This window comes from Lactuca sativa, chromosome 9 (genome assembly GCF_002870075.4).
Source record: "Lactuca sativa cultivar Salinas chromosome 9, Lsat_Salinas_v11, whole genome shotgun sequence".
In the NCBI taxonomy this organism is placed as follows: Eukaryota; Viridiplantae; Streptophyta; class Magnoliopsida; order Asterales; family Asteraceae; genus Lactuca; species Lactuca sativa.
In genome coordinates this window covers 189,330,741-189,345,858 of record NC_056631.2, presented here as the reverse complement: position 1 = coordinate 189,345,858, position 15,118 = coordinate 189,330,741, and the positions used below count along the sequence as shown (strand labels likewise).

At 34.7% G+C, this 15,118-nt stretch overlaps 2 protein-coding genes across 2 annotated transcripts; both read left to right on the top strand.

Annotated features, from left to right (window-relative positions):
- Positions 1-51: 51 nt before the first annotated feature.
- Positions 52-1,532, top strand: LOC111889811 (F-box protein At3g07870). Its single transcript, XM_023885961.2, has one exon. It carries the CDS (start codon positions 199-201, stop codon positions 1,393-1,395), a length of 1,197 nt encoding a protein of 398 aa, XP_023741729.1. The 5' UTR covers positions 52-198; the 3' UTR covers positions 1,396-1,532.
- Positions 1,533-7,682: 6,150 nt separating this feature from the next.
- Positions 7,683-8,433, top strand: LOC111889763 (uncharacterized). The gene has a single exon (XM_023885918.3). It carries the CDS (start codon positions 7,736-7,738, stop codon positions 8,297-8,299), a length of 564 nt encoding a protein of 187 aa, XP_023741686.1. The 5' UTR covers positions 7,683-7,735; the 3' UTR covers positions 8,300-8,433.
- Positions 8,434-15,118: the final 6,685 nt, after the last annotated feature.

The following is a 15,118-nucleotide window of genomic DNA, read 5'->3' as shown; positions in this document are numbered from 1 at the left end:
TATACGTATCTTCCAAGTAAAGAACCTTTACAAAGTTTCTCCATTATAAAACAACACACCCCATAAACATATATACATATTGACAATCTCACAATCATCAATCCAAAGTCAACTATTCTCTTTCTTCTGCTGTCACCACTCGCCACCACCATCACCACCACCATCACCACCAAAATCCAGCTTTTATTACCAGAAAAAATGTCTCTTCTGGATCCATCGATGGAAGACTTACCGGTGTATATCACGGCTGATATTCTCTCAAGACTTCCAGTCAAAACGATCATCCATTGCAAATGTGTATGCAAGAAGTGGCTGGATCTCGTTTCAGACTCTTACTTTTCCAATCTTCATCTCCAGAGGTCACCTTCAAGCCTCATGATTCATCATAATCCTGAAAAGGAAATGGCCATTTACTATAGAACAGGTATTTTGAAGTGGCTAGAGGTTGAAGACGAACTCCATCACCACAATTTACACCATGACCCAGTCATGAGCCTCGACCTTAATCTCGCACCCATTTTCCAAGAATCTCAAATACACCCCGTAGGCTCAGTCGATGGTTTGCTCTGTCTATGGCAATTTGGTTCTGAAAATGAAAACACTTACATATGCAATCCAATCACCAGAGAATACATGATCCTCCCAAATCAACAATACCATAGAGAATATTTTGCAATAGTTATGTGTTGTTTCGGAGTCGGGTCAATAACAAGGGAATATAAAGTGATACGGATCTTTCAAGGAGATATACCCACAAACCCTAATTCATCATCTCCTCCGATTCTACTAGAAGGTGAGATTTACACCATTGGCACAGGCCAATGGAGAAATCTTAGTATTATCCCTTATTGGCTTAGTAACTTCAATGGGATATTCTTAAATGGACATGCTCATTGGATTGTTATTGATCAGGATTCGCCTGAAAAGCTTTGTGCTTTTGATTTTGATAAGGAGACGTTCAAGTTGTTCCCATCTCCTCCTGTTGAAATTGTAGAAGAAAGTCGTATCCATTTCTACAGTTTGGCTGTTCTTAAAGGTTGTTTATGTCAATCGGATACCTTCGATTCTCAATTCACGATTTGGGTGATGAAGGAATATGGGATCAAGAAATCTTGGCAAAAAGAGGTCATTATCAAGCGAAGCATTAGCCCGGATCTTGATTGGTTGATGAGGGAACCTGTTTATGTGATTTGGGGTTTGAACGATGGAACGATTTTGATGGTGTATGATGAAGAAAAACTGCTGGAATATTCTCCTCTCACAAGAACAATTGTTGATACTGAAATATTTCATCCATATTTCACTGGAATCGCTTATCGACCCAGCTTTCTTAAACTCCAGAACTTCAGAATAGAGAGAGTTCGTGTGTTCTCAGGGTCAATAAAGTTGATGTAATTATCACCCATTTACCAGATGATTTAGATCTTGATAATCTTTTATTTCATTTCATTTGATAAATATTATATTTTTTGTGTTGAAAATTATTCATAAAGCAATTATATATTACTTACCCAAGTGACTTCATTGCGGAACTGAGTGAATATTTTGTTAAAATGATAAAAATGTGATTATTTACTTAACGAGACATCATTTGGTCATTTTGCGATTATCCTTGGGAAATTAACTTAAAAAAAGGTGTATCGTTTTATAATGGTTCAAATAGATATTCATATTACAAAAAATGAGTTAATTATTTTTTAATTCATTGCAACTTTTTTTTAAAGATAAGTTTATCATTTACCATTTTTTTTTCTTTGATAGATTCAAATACAAAAACAATCAATACTCATAATAAAAATCTAAAAAAAAAAATCAATACTCATTAAGTCAAAGTCACACACACCACCCAATTCTGTGTTTATGGGCCTTGGATGATCTTTTGGGTCGCATAATGCATCTTGATTATCTTCCAGAGTCCAGAATCCAAGACCTTCAAAGTTGCACGTTTATGTGTCTAAGTCTCAAACTTAAAAATCAGGAAAGGAATTCTAATACATTACCTATAGGTTGATATGCATAATCTATTTTAGAAATTAGAAAATAAAGGTGCCCTCAAACTCAAAAATTAAAAATCAAAACCTAAATCTATAGAAATCGATAAAAAAAAACAAATGAGAAAGAAAAAGCAATATACCTTTAGGTTCATATCCATAATACATTTCAGAAATCAGAAATTAGAAGCGCATTCAAACTTAAAAATCAGAAAGAAATATCGAGAGGTTGTATTCTCCTTATAAAGCCGATTAAACTTCTTCTTGAGAACTGATGAGAAGTACATTGGGAGTTGGGAGGAGAACTGGGAGATTTAAGAGACTTTAAGGGTATTTTCCCGCTTGCTTACGAGTACGAGACATAGCAAGAACATACAACACATGGGAACAAATGGAGCGCAAAAAAATACGATGCATAAAAAATGGAGGGAAAAAAATTTAGGAGTTGAGCGAAATTTTTTTTTTGAGGAAAAATCGGTGGTTGCAAGACTTGAACTGAGGCGTGTCCTTATCAACATCAAAGTCCGCTGCGGCTTAACCATGTGAGCTACAATTAAGTTTGTATTTTTGCTGCTTAATGTATTTTGGGACAAAGTTTAGAGGTGCAAAAGGGTTGCGTTGATTCGATGTGATTCCTACCATTCTAACTTGACTGTTTGGGTGATGAAAGAATACAGGATCAAGAACTCCTGGCATAAAGAGCTTGTGCTCAAATATAGTATCAACCCTGATCTTGATATTGATATTGATATGTTGTTTTTGGAACTCGTGTTTCTAATTGAGGGTTTTAAAGATGGAACTTTTTTGATGAGAACTTTTGGGAAAAAATTAATTGTTTATTGTTCTCGGAGGAAAATAATGATAGACATGGGAATGCTTGATGACTTCTTAAATGGATTTGCTTATCATCCTAGCTTTCATAGACTACACAACTTCAAAAACGAGAGAGTTCATATGTTTTAAAGGTCAACAATATTGTGATATGGTTTTCAAGAAAACGTGTAATGTGTGTGTACCATGGCTAAATTGTAACGTGTGTCATGTCTATTTAAGTGAAGGATATTGTGCTAGGTATCCTGGATCGATTGCATTACCAAAACATTTCTAATTATGGGAGTGGAAATTATTTCTATAACTGTTTATTAAATAAAGAGTTTTATAAATATATTAAGTTAAGAATATAAAATGGATCAACTTTGAAATTGAAGTCCATGCTCTGGAATGTCCAACATTGTTTTTTTTTCTCCTTTTTAGTTTCTTAGAATGATGGAATGTATTAAAAACGAGCTAACAAAGTGCTAGAAAATAAGTACAAATACAAATAAAGAGCCATGAAAGGAGAAGAGCACCAAGATAACCGGATTAAACTTGACAAATTGGCCCTATTTTTATCCCCAAAAAAGTCATATCTTCAATTCTTCAAAAACCGAAAGGAACCTTGCCACCCTAGCCTCAAAAACTAAAGACAAGAACAATTGATGACACTGAAATTTTCGACCCATACTTCACTGGAATAGCTTATAAAACCCAACTTTCTAAAACTCAAAAACTTTGAAATAGAGAGAGTTCATGTCTTCTAAGGGTAAACAAAGTTTTGCAATTATCACCCATTTATCAGATTTAAAAGAACTTGATAGAGTTTGATTTCATTTTTTGTCATAATAACTCAATCTTAGACCTCGTAGCAAGATCCACACGATAATAACTACAAAGTCACAATCAAAAGGCTATCAGAGCTTTGTTATGATCATCTAATTGCTCATTTTATAATTAAGGCATATGAAAGAACATGATACACTGAAGTCCTATCACGAATTTGAGTTCAAAATCGTATATGGTATTGGATTTGTCCAAATTTTACCGATAGGGTCAAATTCTCATCTTCTTCAACCAAACAAAATGAAACCTAATTCTCTACATATGAATGATCGTGTGTTAAGCAAACAAAGAAATAGAGTCAAGATTGGCCCGAGAAAAAAAAAGGATTATGTGTTGAATTGATCTTGGATTAACCATGCTTTTTTAGACCACAACGATTTGTGGTTGTAAACATGGCAACTATTCAGTATGATTGTTGTGAGTGAAGATCATGTCTGGATGATACCTCAAGGAACTTCGGTTATAAATCTTCTCGTGCATCATAGCTTTCATTCAAAACGAGTACAACATCAGGTATCTGAGTAGTTCTTCGGATTTTAGACTGTCTCTTCATGTTTCGATGTATGGACATTGCAATTCATAGTACTTGACTAGAAAAATAATAATGAGCAACACATAACAAACAGTAAACTTAAGCTAACTACTATAAAGTACGTAAAAAACATATTTCAACCCCAAAACGAATACATATTCGACAACTCTGCATTTTGGACTAGGGTTTTAATTTTAGATACGGTTATTGCATTTTTAACTATATAAAACTTAATGCGAATCTAACTTGTCTCAAGTTATAGATCATAGTAGTTTGCTTCAAAGTGTTTTAGATAAATACGTAATCCAAAATCAGTTATCGAGATGTAGTGGATATCATATTCTAAATTTTACTTAACTACGAGCCGAACAGATGTCCATGAGACCCGGGTCCAAGTTCATTTCGCATTGCCACATCATTTCTATGGATGGACAAAATCTAGATTATTATCTTATATCTCAAAAAAAAAAATGTTGCCATTTATGTGATTACCACAAATTCTTTCTATATATGATGAATTTAAAACATATTTAAATATTAGTTTTTCAATCCAGCACAACTAAAAATAAGTTATTTGTGAAGTTCACCTTAGATTCTAGAACATGATGGTTTTGTTGGGCTTTCAAAAGCTAAGGCTCCTGTGAATTGCCTCCAACGACAAATACCGTTTTTCCAACTCCTGTTGGGTCCATCGTGTCTGCGAGACTACTAATCTGTATTTTATATTATTGACTCTAAGAAGACTTTGACATTTACAAACATTTTTGGGACGTTTGAACCAAAACAACAAAATAATGTCACATCTAATGTGTTTATTATATAAAAAGTTTAAGTAATAATCGATTAATATTTATATACACATAAAATTCACCATGTTATCAACTACTCATTTAAAGAAAGCTTAAAAGAATTTAAAGTTATTCCGGGTCGTACACAAAACTAAAATTAGTCTAATCTATGATTTAATAAAAATATTATTGTTATCCTCAATTTATGCATTATATTTTACCCCAAAACGTAACTCGTTCGTTATTTCTTATCATTATGTGTAACCATAAATGGCCAATCATGTTGCATAATGTGTAAAAACATGGCAATGTTTTTACATTAAAATTTTGTATTTAAGTTTACTTTTGTATTTAAGTTTACTATTTTTTTTTTATTATTTTTTTATTTTTTTATTTTTTTATGGGAAGTTCTACTGTTGCACCCTTTTTGCTGTTAAAAAAAACGATTGGAATGTATATTTCTACCATTATTTAATACTATTAAAAATAGTATTCAATTCATCTTGTAACATATTAATTATATATAGTATATAAAGAAATATTTTCTAAGCATGTATTATAATTTATGGATAAAGAAACCTTTAATAATGACAAAATTGCAAAATTGGTCCCTGTGGTATGCATTTTTTTTTGGGTTTTAGTCCAAACCCCGACTTTTTTGGTTTCGTGGTCCTTTTGGCCACATTTGTACGTAAGTTTGGTTCCTCCTAAAATTGAAATGACTGTAATGTCCTTATGATATATATTTTTTTATGTTTTTTCTATTTAATTTAAATGAAAAGAAAATAATTAATTAATTTGGGCCCACATATCTCTCTCTCTCTCTATCTCTCTCTCTTCTTCTTCTTCTTCTTCTTCTTCTTCTTCTTCCACAACATTCAAGTGGCTAACTACAGGAACTAAAAACCCTCGAATGAGTTCAATTTTTTCTTGATCATAAAAACTTAAATGATTCACAGCTTCAATAAACACACATAATAAATGATTAATCTGATGAAAAAACCAGATGAATTTGTTTTCACTTTATTTCAAATGCTATCACAGACCTCTGAATTCATGATTATAAACCGAAAAGAAACTAAAAACCTGGAGGAACCCAAACCATCTAGAAATCGACCAGATAACAAACCAAGATGAATTTAAGCTTTAACTGCAACCTGGTACATCAAATCCATCATAAAAAACTAAAATAATCTAAATTGCTAAACTCTAGACCGAAATATCAAACCCAGAAAAAAAAACCAGATGAATTCAATTTCCAAGAACAATTGCCCAGATCGAGAACTTGATCATATAAATAAACCCGGATGAAATCAGTTTCCAATAACAACTCACAACATCAAATTTGTGTTCAAGGACATACGAGGCAGGAGTATACAATTTGCATCAGGTTAAGATGTAAGAAAGTTAAATTAAGAACAGGGGCATGTTTATGTAAACAAATTCGAACCCTTCTTGAACCTGATGTGTATGTCGACTGGCACAACTCCTCACCACCATCATCTTTTTCAAACCCTAACTCCTCACCACCATCTCTCCTTCCAGTCACCAAAATCAACTACCAACACCACGATCAGAATTCAAGACTTGTTCATGTTGCAGATTCGGTGAGTTCCCAGTTTACCCACCTAGATCGTATAAGGATATGGTGGTGTCGGAGATCTACAGTAGCAGCGACAGTGGGCGGTGATGGCAGCTCCGCTGCTTTCACTTCCTGTTCTGACGAGATCGATGAGGATGGAGGCAAACTGAGATGGGTACGACGGAGGGAAGAAGTAGCGGTGGATGGTCGTGGGTGGCAGGCCTTGGTTGCCTCGCTATCTTTTTCGTTTTCTGGGCAGCAGGTCGTTGAAAGGGAGGTAGTAGGAGATGGGATGAGGTTTGATGTTGTTTGGTGGTGATTCACGGTGATCAAAGTCACCGGTGGTGGTTATTGATGGAGGCAGCGACGGTTCTTGATGGGTTTTGGTGGCAAGCTCCCAAAACTGGAGGAAGACAGTAGATGGTGGTGTTTTGAAGCTTGCTTGACGGATTTTAATGGCGGAGATATAAGGTGGAGTTGTGGTGGATGGGTTCAAAAGAAAGAGACAAAGACAAATGCTTTTTGAGTAAACCACAGTGGAGCAGGAGGAAAAGAATTCAACAGGTTTTCTTGAGAGAGAGAGAGAGAGAGAGAGAGAGAGAGAGAGAGAGAGAGAGAGAGAGAGAGAGAGAGAGAGAGAGAGAGAGAGAGAGAGAGAGAGAGAGAGAGAGAGAGAGAGAGAGAGAGAGAGAGAGAGAGAGATGGGACCTTTTTCATTTTTTTAATTGCTAAAATAAATAAATAAATATTAAATTTTAAGAATAATGAAAGAAAAATGAAAAATAAATACCCCAAAAGTATTATAGTCATTTCAATTTTCGGAGGGACCATTTTCACATACAAATCACGGACTACTACGAAACCAAAAAAGTCACTGTTTGGATTAAAACCCCAAAAATTTGCATACCACAGGACCATTTTTGCAATTTTGTCTTTAATAATTTACCAAATAAGTTATTATGTGATAATATAAACCTCAAACAAATATCTTATATCTGGTAGTAGATCAGAGTGTGAATAGGTGGGTAAGCCATCATTATCTAGAAAATGGTTTGGTAAATTTTATTCCAAAATCCAAGGTTAATTTTGTAAATTCGCTCATTTCTTGAACTTATTTATATGTGCATCATATCGTAGACATCATCATCGTCTTCATCGCATCACCTCCATCGTCTCTGTAACAATGGAGGAAATGTCGAATCACATCAACAAACAAACACCAAAAACCAATTTCATTAAGCTCAACAACATGTTCTCCATTTTCATCTTCATCATCTTCTTCTTCTCATCCACTGTGTCTCTCAGTTCTTACACTCACCATTTCTCCTCTTTCGACAGACATTACATCTTCCTCCTCTGCAATGGAATCCTGGTTTTCCTCATAATGAACTTCGGTTCGACCAACAGCTCTTCACCAAAACAAAATCATACAGTAATCACAAATGAAACCAACCTCCCACATCTGCTAATCTCATCAGCCATGGAAGAACAAGAACAAGAACAAAAACAAGAACAAGAAGAAGAAGAAAAAATCGAAGAAGATGATGAAAGCATTCATATTGGTTCTCATGTTTGCGTAGTTGAAGATGATTATGTTGTTTCTGCCACTCAGTATCAAATTGAAGATCAAAAGGCAGAGATTCATTTTGTTGTTGATGAACATGAAATAGAGGAATTGAACAGGAGATGTGCAGAATTCATAAGAAAGATGAAGAAAAGAATTAAATCTGAATCATTTCTTCATTAGAAATAAGTAAAACAGTTTAATTTTAGTGTAAACTAACAGTTAAAGCCTCGACTTTGTTTTTTTCTATGTAGTATGAATTCTCTTGTTTGTGTTATTTAGATATCCAACTACTAAAAAATATTCAGTTTAGTTAATCACCAAATTTCAAATTATCAAACTACAAACTTCAATTTTCGGTATCACTCATTGTAAAATACTTGACAAAATTACATCGAGGTTTTTTTAAAAGTCACTCAATTCTTTATTAATTTTTTTTTTGAGGAACGAGGTTTATATGGTTTTCAAAACTTACGTTAGTGCTAACACCATAAGTTTCCGTCCGTCAGTGTAAGAGTGATTTGATCTTTTCATGTAACAATACTCTGACCATGCGTAAACCATAGGGATCATTTATGTAATTTTATCGATTTTATCGATATATATATATATATATATATATATATATATATATATATATATATATATATATATATATATATATATATATATATATGTCTCCACATAAATTTGAAGGTGGTCAATATTTCGACATGAATTTTAAAACTGCCGTTAATTTTTTTGTAAATTTTTATGTACATGTCGGCTTAAATTCAAATTTTATCTATGTTTCAACGTAATTTTTTTAAGTTTTCCTGTTTAGTTTTATGTATGTTTCTTATGAGTCGAATCACATATAATAATTTTCGTTTGTTAACTACAAAAAGTTGTATCAAATTTGAGTTGGTTTATGTTTCAATGTTTTTTTTACGTTTTATACTAAATTTTATGTATGTTTTTTATTTATGAGTTGGGTCACATATAAAAACTTGCATTTGTTAACTTAAAAAAACTAATTTTTTATATGTTTATTTTATTTATTTGTCGGTATACATTCAAAGTGGTCAAAGTTTCGATCTATCTGAATTTATACCGACACGTACATAAAAAAAACAAACAAGTTTTTTATTAAAAAAAATTAATAAACAAAGTTTCTGAATTTGCGTCGAAACGTTGGGCATCTTGAATTTATATTCACACGTACATAAATATGCATGTAGAATATATATATATATATATATATATATATATATATATATATATATATATATATATATATATATATATATATATATATATATATATATATAATCTGACTCATATTTAGAAAATATACATAAAATTAAACACAAAAACATAAAAAATAATATATCGAAACATAGACTAACTCAAATATAATACATTTTTTTAAGTTAATGAACACAAATTATTATATGTGACGCGACTCATACGAACAAAACGTGCATAAATTAAGCACGAAAACGTAGGAAATTACGTTGAAACGTAGACAAACTCGAACTTAAATGACACATGGAATAAAAAAAACAAGTAAGTTTTTTAAAATAAAATTAACGAACGAAAGTTTTAAATTCACATCAAAATGTTGATTACCGTGAATTTATACCGACACATATATAAAAATAAGCGCATAAAACGTTATTGTCTTAGGTTAACGAACAAGATAAACACAAAAGCTTAATAAACGGAGGGGTGAAAATATCATTTTACAAAGTTCAAAGTGAATGGTCAAAGTGATATTTAAAAAAAATAAAAGGGTGGAAAAGCCACAAACTTGTAAACATAAAATGTAGACAACATTAGATAAATGGTCCCGATGGTCTACCAATGGTCACAAACTCAGTCTTTGTTGTTCAAAAGTATCAAATTACCCTCACATTAACGGACGAAAACTAATGGTATTAGCAAAAGGAACGATCATGTACGCAAGTTTTGGAAACCATAGAGATCATGTTTGTAAAAAGAATTAGCATGAAGTGGGTTTGTGACTTTTAGTAAACCACAATGACCATTTATGTAATTTTATCTAAAATATAAAAAGTAAATTTATGTTACACAAAATTTCATAATTGATCCTCATGGTTTGCAAAATATCACATTTTGAGGACAACTATAAAAAATATAACACCATTGGTCCTTATGGTTTGAAGACCTTGCATGATTGGTCCTTTTAATTAACTCTGTTAAAAAAGAGGTTAAATACTTGTGAAATGACTAATTTCATCTGTTAGTGTAAGAGTGATGTGACATCCCCAAATTCACGGTCATTTTAAAAATTTTATTTATGCTTATTTGAAAATCAGAGTATTTATTTTAAAGAATAATATTGCGGAATTTGTTCCTAGAAAACATGATAAATATATCATCAAAGCATTTCTGAAGAAATGTATTTTGTTTATATTAAAACTTTGGGATGTTATTGTTAATACAGAAACATAAGCATAAACAGACCTTCCATTCATTTATACTAATGATTTACATCTCTGTTAATGTCTCAGTGTAATGCAGTTTCGTATCGACACCTGTGATACAAATAAACTGAGTGGGTCAGGTTGGAAAACCGGGTGAGTACATAGGGTTTTCAACCCACATTAATAAAGTTATTATGTTTCATTATCTAACAGTTAACCCAATTACCCATCCCCATTATCTTCTTTATTTCTTAAGGATCTACCCTAATAATCATCTATCATTCACTCATTCATTCCTAAGGATTGTCCTAAGGAATAGGCACGAAGTCCATCGCTGTCAGGGTTTATACAACAGGCACTAAGTTCATAGCTGCCAATGTTATTTGTTAGGCACTAAGTCCATAGCTGTCGGGGTTTATCTCTTTTATTGACAGTGTTATTTTAGGGAGTCCACCCACAATATATGTCAATGAGTTTTTAGAGTACATCTGAGGAACATATCGTTCACAACACCTACAGGTTGCGATCCTACTAGTGTTCCACTGGACTATCTAGAATTGTCTGTGGTTGTCATCTATACTCTGGTAGATGACTGGGTCATCGCTTCTCATCATCTTTCACCTATAACGACTCCAAAAATAAAGGGTAAAAATTTCATTTTTCATTATGGTCAAAACACATATATCTTTTAAATCCAAGCTTCCCCAAAACATTGCTCATTAAAAACATTTATCAAAGTTCATCCCAAAATTAAATATTTTGGAAAACACGAATGTGTGCGCTGCGATCAAGCCGATCCCTTCCTTTCCAACCGATGATACCTGAAACCATAAACAAAACTGTAGGCATGAAGCTTAGTGAGTTCCACAGAGCATACCCCACATAATCACATAAACCATATCAATCGCATAACCATGCATATAGACATATAAGGATGCCATGGAAACCTTCCAAGGTCTTATACACATAATCACATAAATCATAACAACTACTCAAGCCATGCATGTAGATAAATAGGGAAGTCGTGGAAACCCTCCAAGGTCTTACTCCGGGTGCCATAGGAACCCCCTCATGGTCTTAGCGCACTGCCATGGGAACCCTCACATGGTCTCAACTACCTTCCATATAAATCATACATACAAACATGTAAGGATGCCCTGGAAACCCTCCAAGGTCTTACATTGGATTCCATAGGAACCCCCTCATAGTCTTAGCCTACTTCCATGGGAACCCCCACATGGTCTTATCCTGGAATGCCATAGGAACCCCCACATGGTCTTATATCCAACTGCCTCGGGAACCCCCGGGTTCTTCCATGAAAGTATCACAAAGACAACTAGCATACCAAATACCACACAATCAACTAGCATACCACATATATACCTACTTGCCATAGGAACCCCCGCATAGTCTTCACATAAATACATAATGCATTAGTAGCACATCCGCAATAATCATCACAACTAGATAAATAGGACCGCCTTGGTGCCTTAGACCCATTGGTATGGCGAGGAGACTCACCTCGAATGCAAAATCTTCCTGAATGAAATCCTTAGTTGCTGCCCTTCCAGCTTCCCGAACTGTCACTACCAATCAATATACCCAATTAGCAATTGGGTTCCATGCTATAACCCATAATCCATACATGGGGTAAAATGACCATTCTATCCCTAGCCCAGTATGATCCAAAACTAAGCCCCAAACCCAAACACAAGCCCAACACTATAAAGTCCATAATCCATCAATGGGCCTAACTCGAGAAGGCCTAATACCAAAAGGCCTAAAATACCTAATGGCTAACCCTAGTCAACTCCTGGTCAAAGTCAAAGTCAACAATCAAGGTCAACAGTCTATGTTGACCCAACTCGTCGAGTGCATATAGAAACTCGTTGAGTTCCTTCAGTTGTTCAGAAAACTGTGGAAAAACTTAACCAACTCGTCGAGTTATCTTGCCAACTCGCCAAGTTCACTCTATATACCGAAAACGGGAAAACCCAATCCTACTCGTCGAGTTGCCAGGGCAACTCGTTGAGTTTTCCCCCTTTCATAACATATTGAGCCCTTTCATTCGAATCTAAAACCCCAAACTACAGATCTAGTCCCTTAGGATCGAAATATCACGTAAAGTTGCTAACTTTACGTTGATGAAAGGCCTTAAGAGGCTAAAACACTTAATCAAAGCTTGTCAAGGGACCTAAAGCATGAAGGAGGGAAAAGACTTGATAAGGTTGGCAAATTTAAGTCCCCAAAGGCCCTGATATGTCCAGATCTAAAGCCATATCTTCAAATCATGCTCAAAACCAAGAAGGGTACCAAATTAGGATAATAATGTCCATAAACTTTTATAGAAGAAGATCTAAGAAAAGGAAGGTCAAGGTTTCGACTTTATACCTTAAAATGATTGCCACAACATAGTAAACACCGGATCTACAACCTCTCCCTTCAACTATGCACCAACCACTTCAAGCTTCTTCATATAAAAACCAAAAAGGCACTCCTTAAGCCCTTACATACTCAAAATGGGATATGAGACACGATTTAGGGTTTCCCTGGACAAAGAGGGTGATAAGGGAGGCTACAAGTTAGGCTTAAGGCCTTTAAATAGGGTACAAACCCTGAAAATTAGAGTTTTCCTTTCCAGTGTCTACTCGTCGAGTTGAGGCCTTCCAACTGATCTCTACTCGACGATTTGGAACTCTTCAACTCGTCGAGTTCCAACCTAAAAGTCTAAAAATGCTGAAAACTGAATAACACATAAACCAAGCGTTACAAATCTCCCCCACTTGAACTAGACTTCGTCCTCGAAGTCTGCTGATGCATAGGGTCTGGTTAATGCTTCCTCATCTCCTCCCCCGACCGCTGCTCATGAGTCACACCCATGACTTCCATTACCTACTATGTCCCAACTGATGATTCCCATTGCACTTTCACTAATACCAATAACAATTGGATGAATATGAGAGAGAGGTTATGAACCTAAAATCAGCTAGGCATTCACCTTAGGAGTCTTCGGGGTCCGATTTTAGCAAGCTAGAGGTTTATTTTATAGTTTGGAATTCCTAGGGTTTCAACTTGTAAACCCTAATTCACCTGGGCTTTTAATCCAATAACTCATTAGCCTTTTGGACCAACTTTTCATGGACTCTCACAAAGATTTAGTCTAATCCTAATCAACATGGATCTTTAGCCCAAACTATAAGTATTACTGACTATAATTGTACAACTACCAATTCAATCTTGAGATCAGCCTCTTTTGATCACTAAATTAATTCTTGATCAATACCAATTAAATAATATGATTTCTCAATTAATATATTATTCTTTTAATATATTAATAGATCACAAATAACCTCTTTCTCAAATATCCATCCTGTCAAATTGTTCTGGTGAAGGCAACCCGAAATGGACCATGCTACTCTCGGGTTAAGTACATACCAATTATAGTTATGGGCTTAGACACCTAATCTAACATATTTTAGAACTTCCCATAACATAACCGCCTTAGTCTTGGTTGGGTCGTTCAATATACCATCCTGGTTGACGTGGTTCCTCAAAAACTAAGCCTCGCGTAACCAGAACTCACATTTGGATAAATTGTTGTACAACCTCTCTGCCCTAAGAGCTCAAAGAAGCTCAGACAAATGATCCTTATGCTGCTCCTTGGTCTTGGAATAGACCAAGATATCATCTATGAAAACAATCACTAAATAATCATACATAGGCCTACACACCCGATTAATGAGATCCATGAATGATGTCGGTGCGTTGGTGAGTCCAAAAGGCATCACCACTAACTTGTAATTCCCATAGCGAGTTCAGAAAGCCATTTTCGGCATATCCTCCTCCCGAACCCTCATCTGATGATTACTGGACCTCAAGTCGATCTTGGAAAACCAAGATGCCCTTTGTAATTCAGCAAAAGGTCATTAATCCACAACAATAGATATCGGTTCTTCACCGTCAACTTGTTCAACCCCTACTAATCAATGCACATCTAGTGTAAACCATACTTCTTCTTGACAAAAAGGATCGATGCTCCACACGGTGAGCTACTCGGCCGAATAAAATCCTTCCCCATCATCTCCCGTAGTTAGGAGGATAACTATTGCATCTCGTATGGCATGACACAATATGGCGCCTTTGCAATCGCAATAGGGATGATGCCAATTGGTAATCGCACACTGAAAATATCCAATACACAGTCTTGGTATATCACCGAAGCCATGACAATACGATCATCAGCTATAGCAACCTTCAAAGGTCGATCCCAGGCTCACAAACAACACTAAAAGCTCTACAAAAAGATATAGACACAAATAAGCAACTCGCACCCGATTCAAATTATACCGAGGCAGGTATAGAATTCATAAGGAAAGTACCTAACAAAATCACAACATAAGCATATACAACAAAATAATTCAATATAAATATAAAACAAATACAAACAAAAAACAACATCAAGTGCTGCTTTGGCCTCCTCTGCAGTCAACTGAAAAGCTTGACCCTTGGCCTTCGGGGACTCAACCATCCGTTGATGCCCATCAGTGATGCGCATGGTCATAGGAGCAGGATT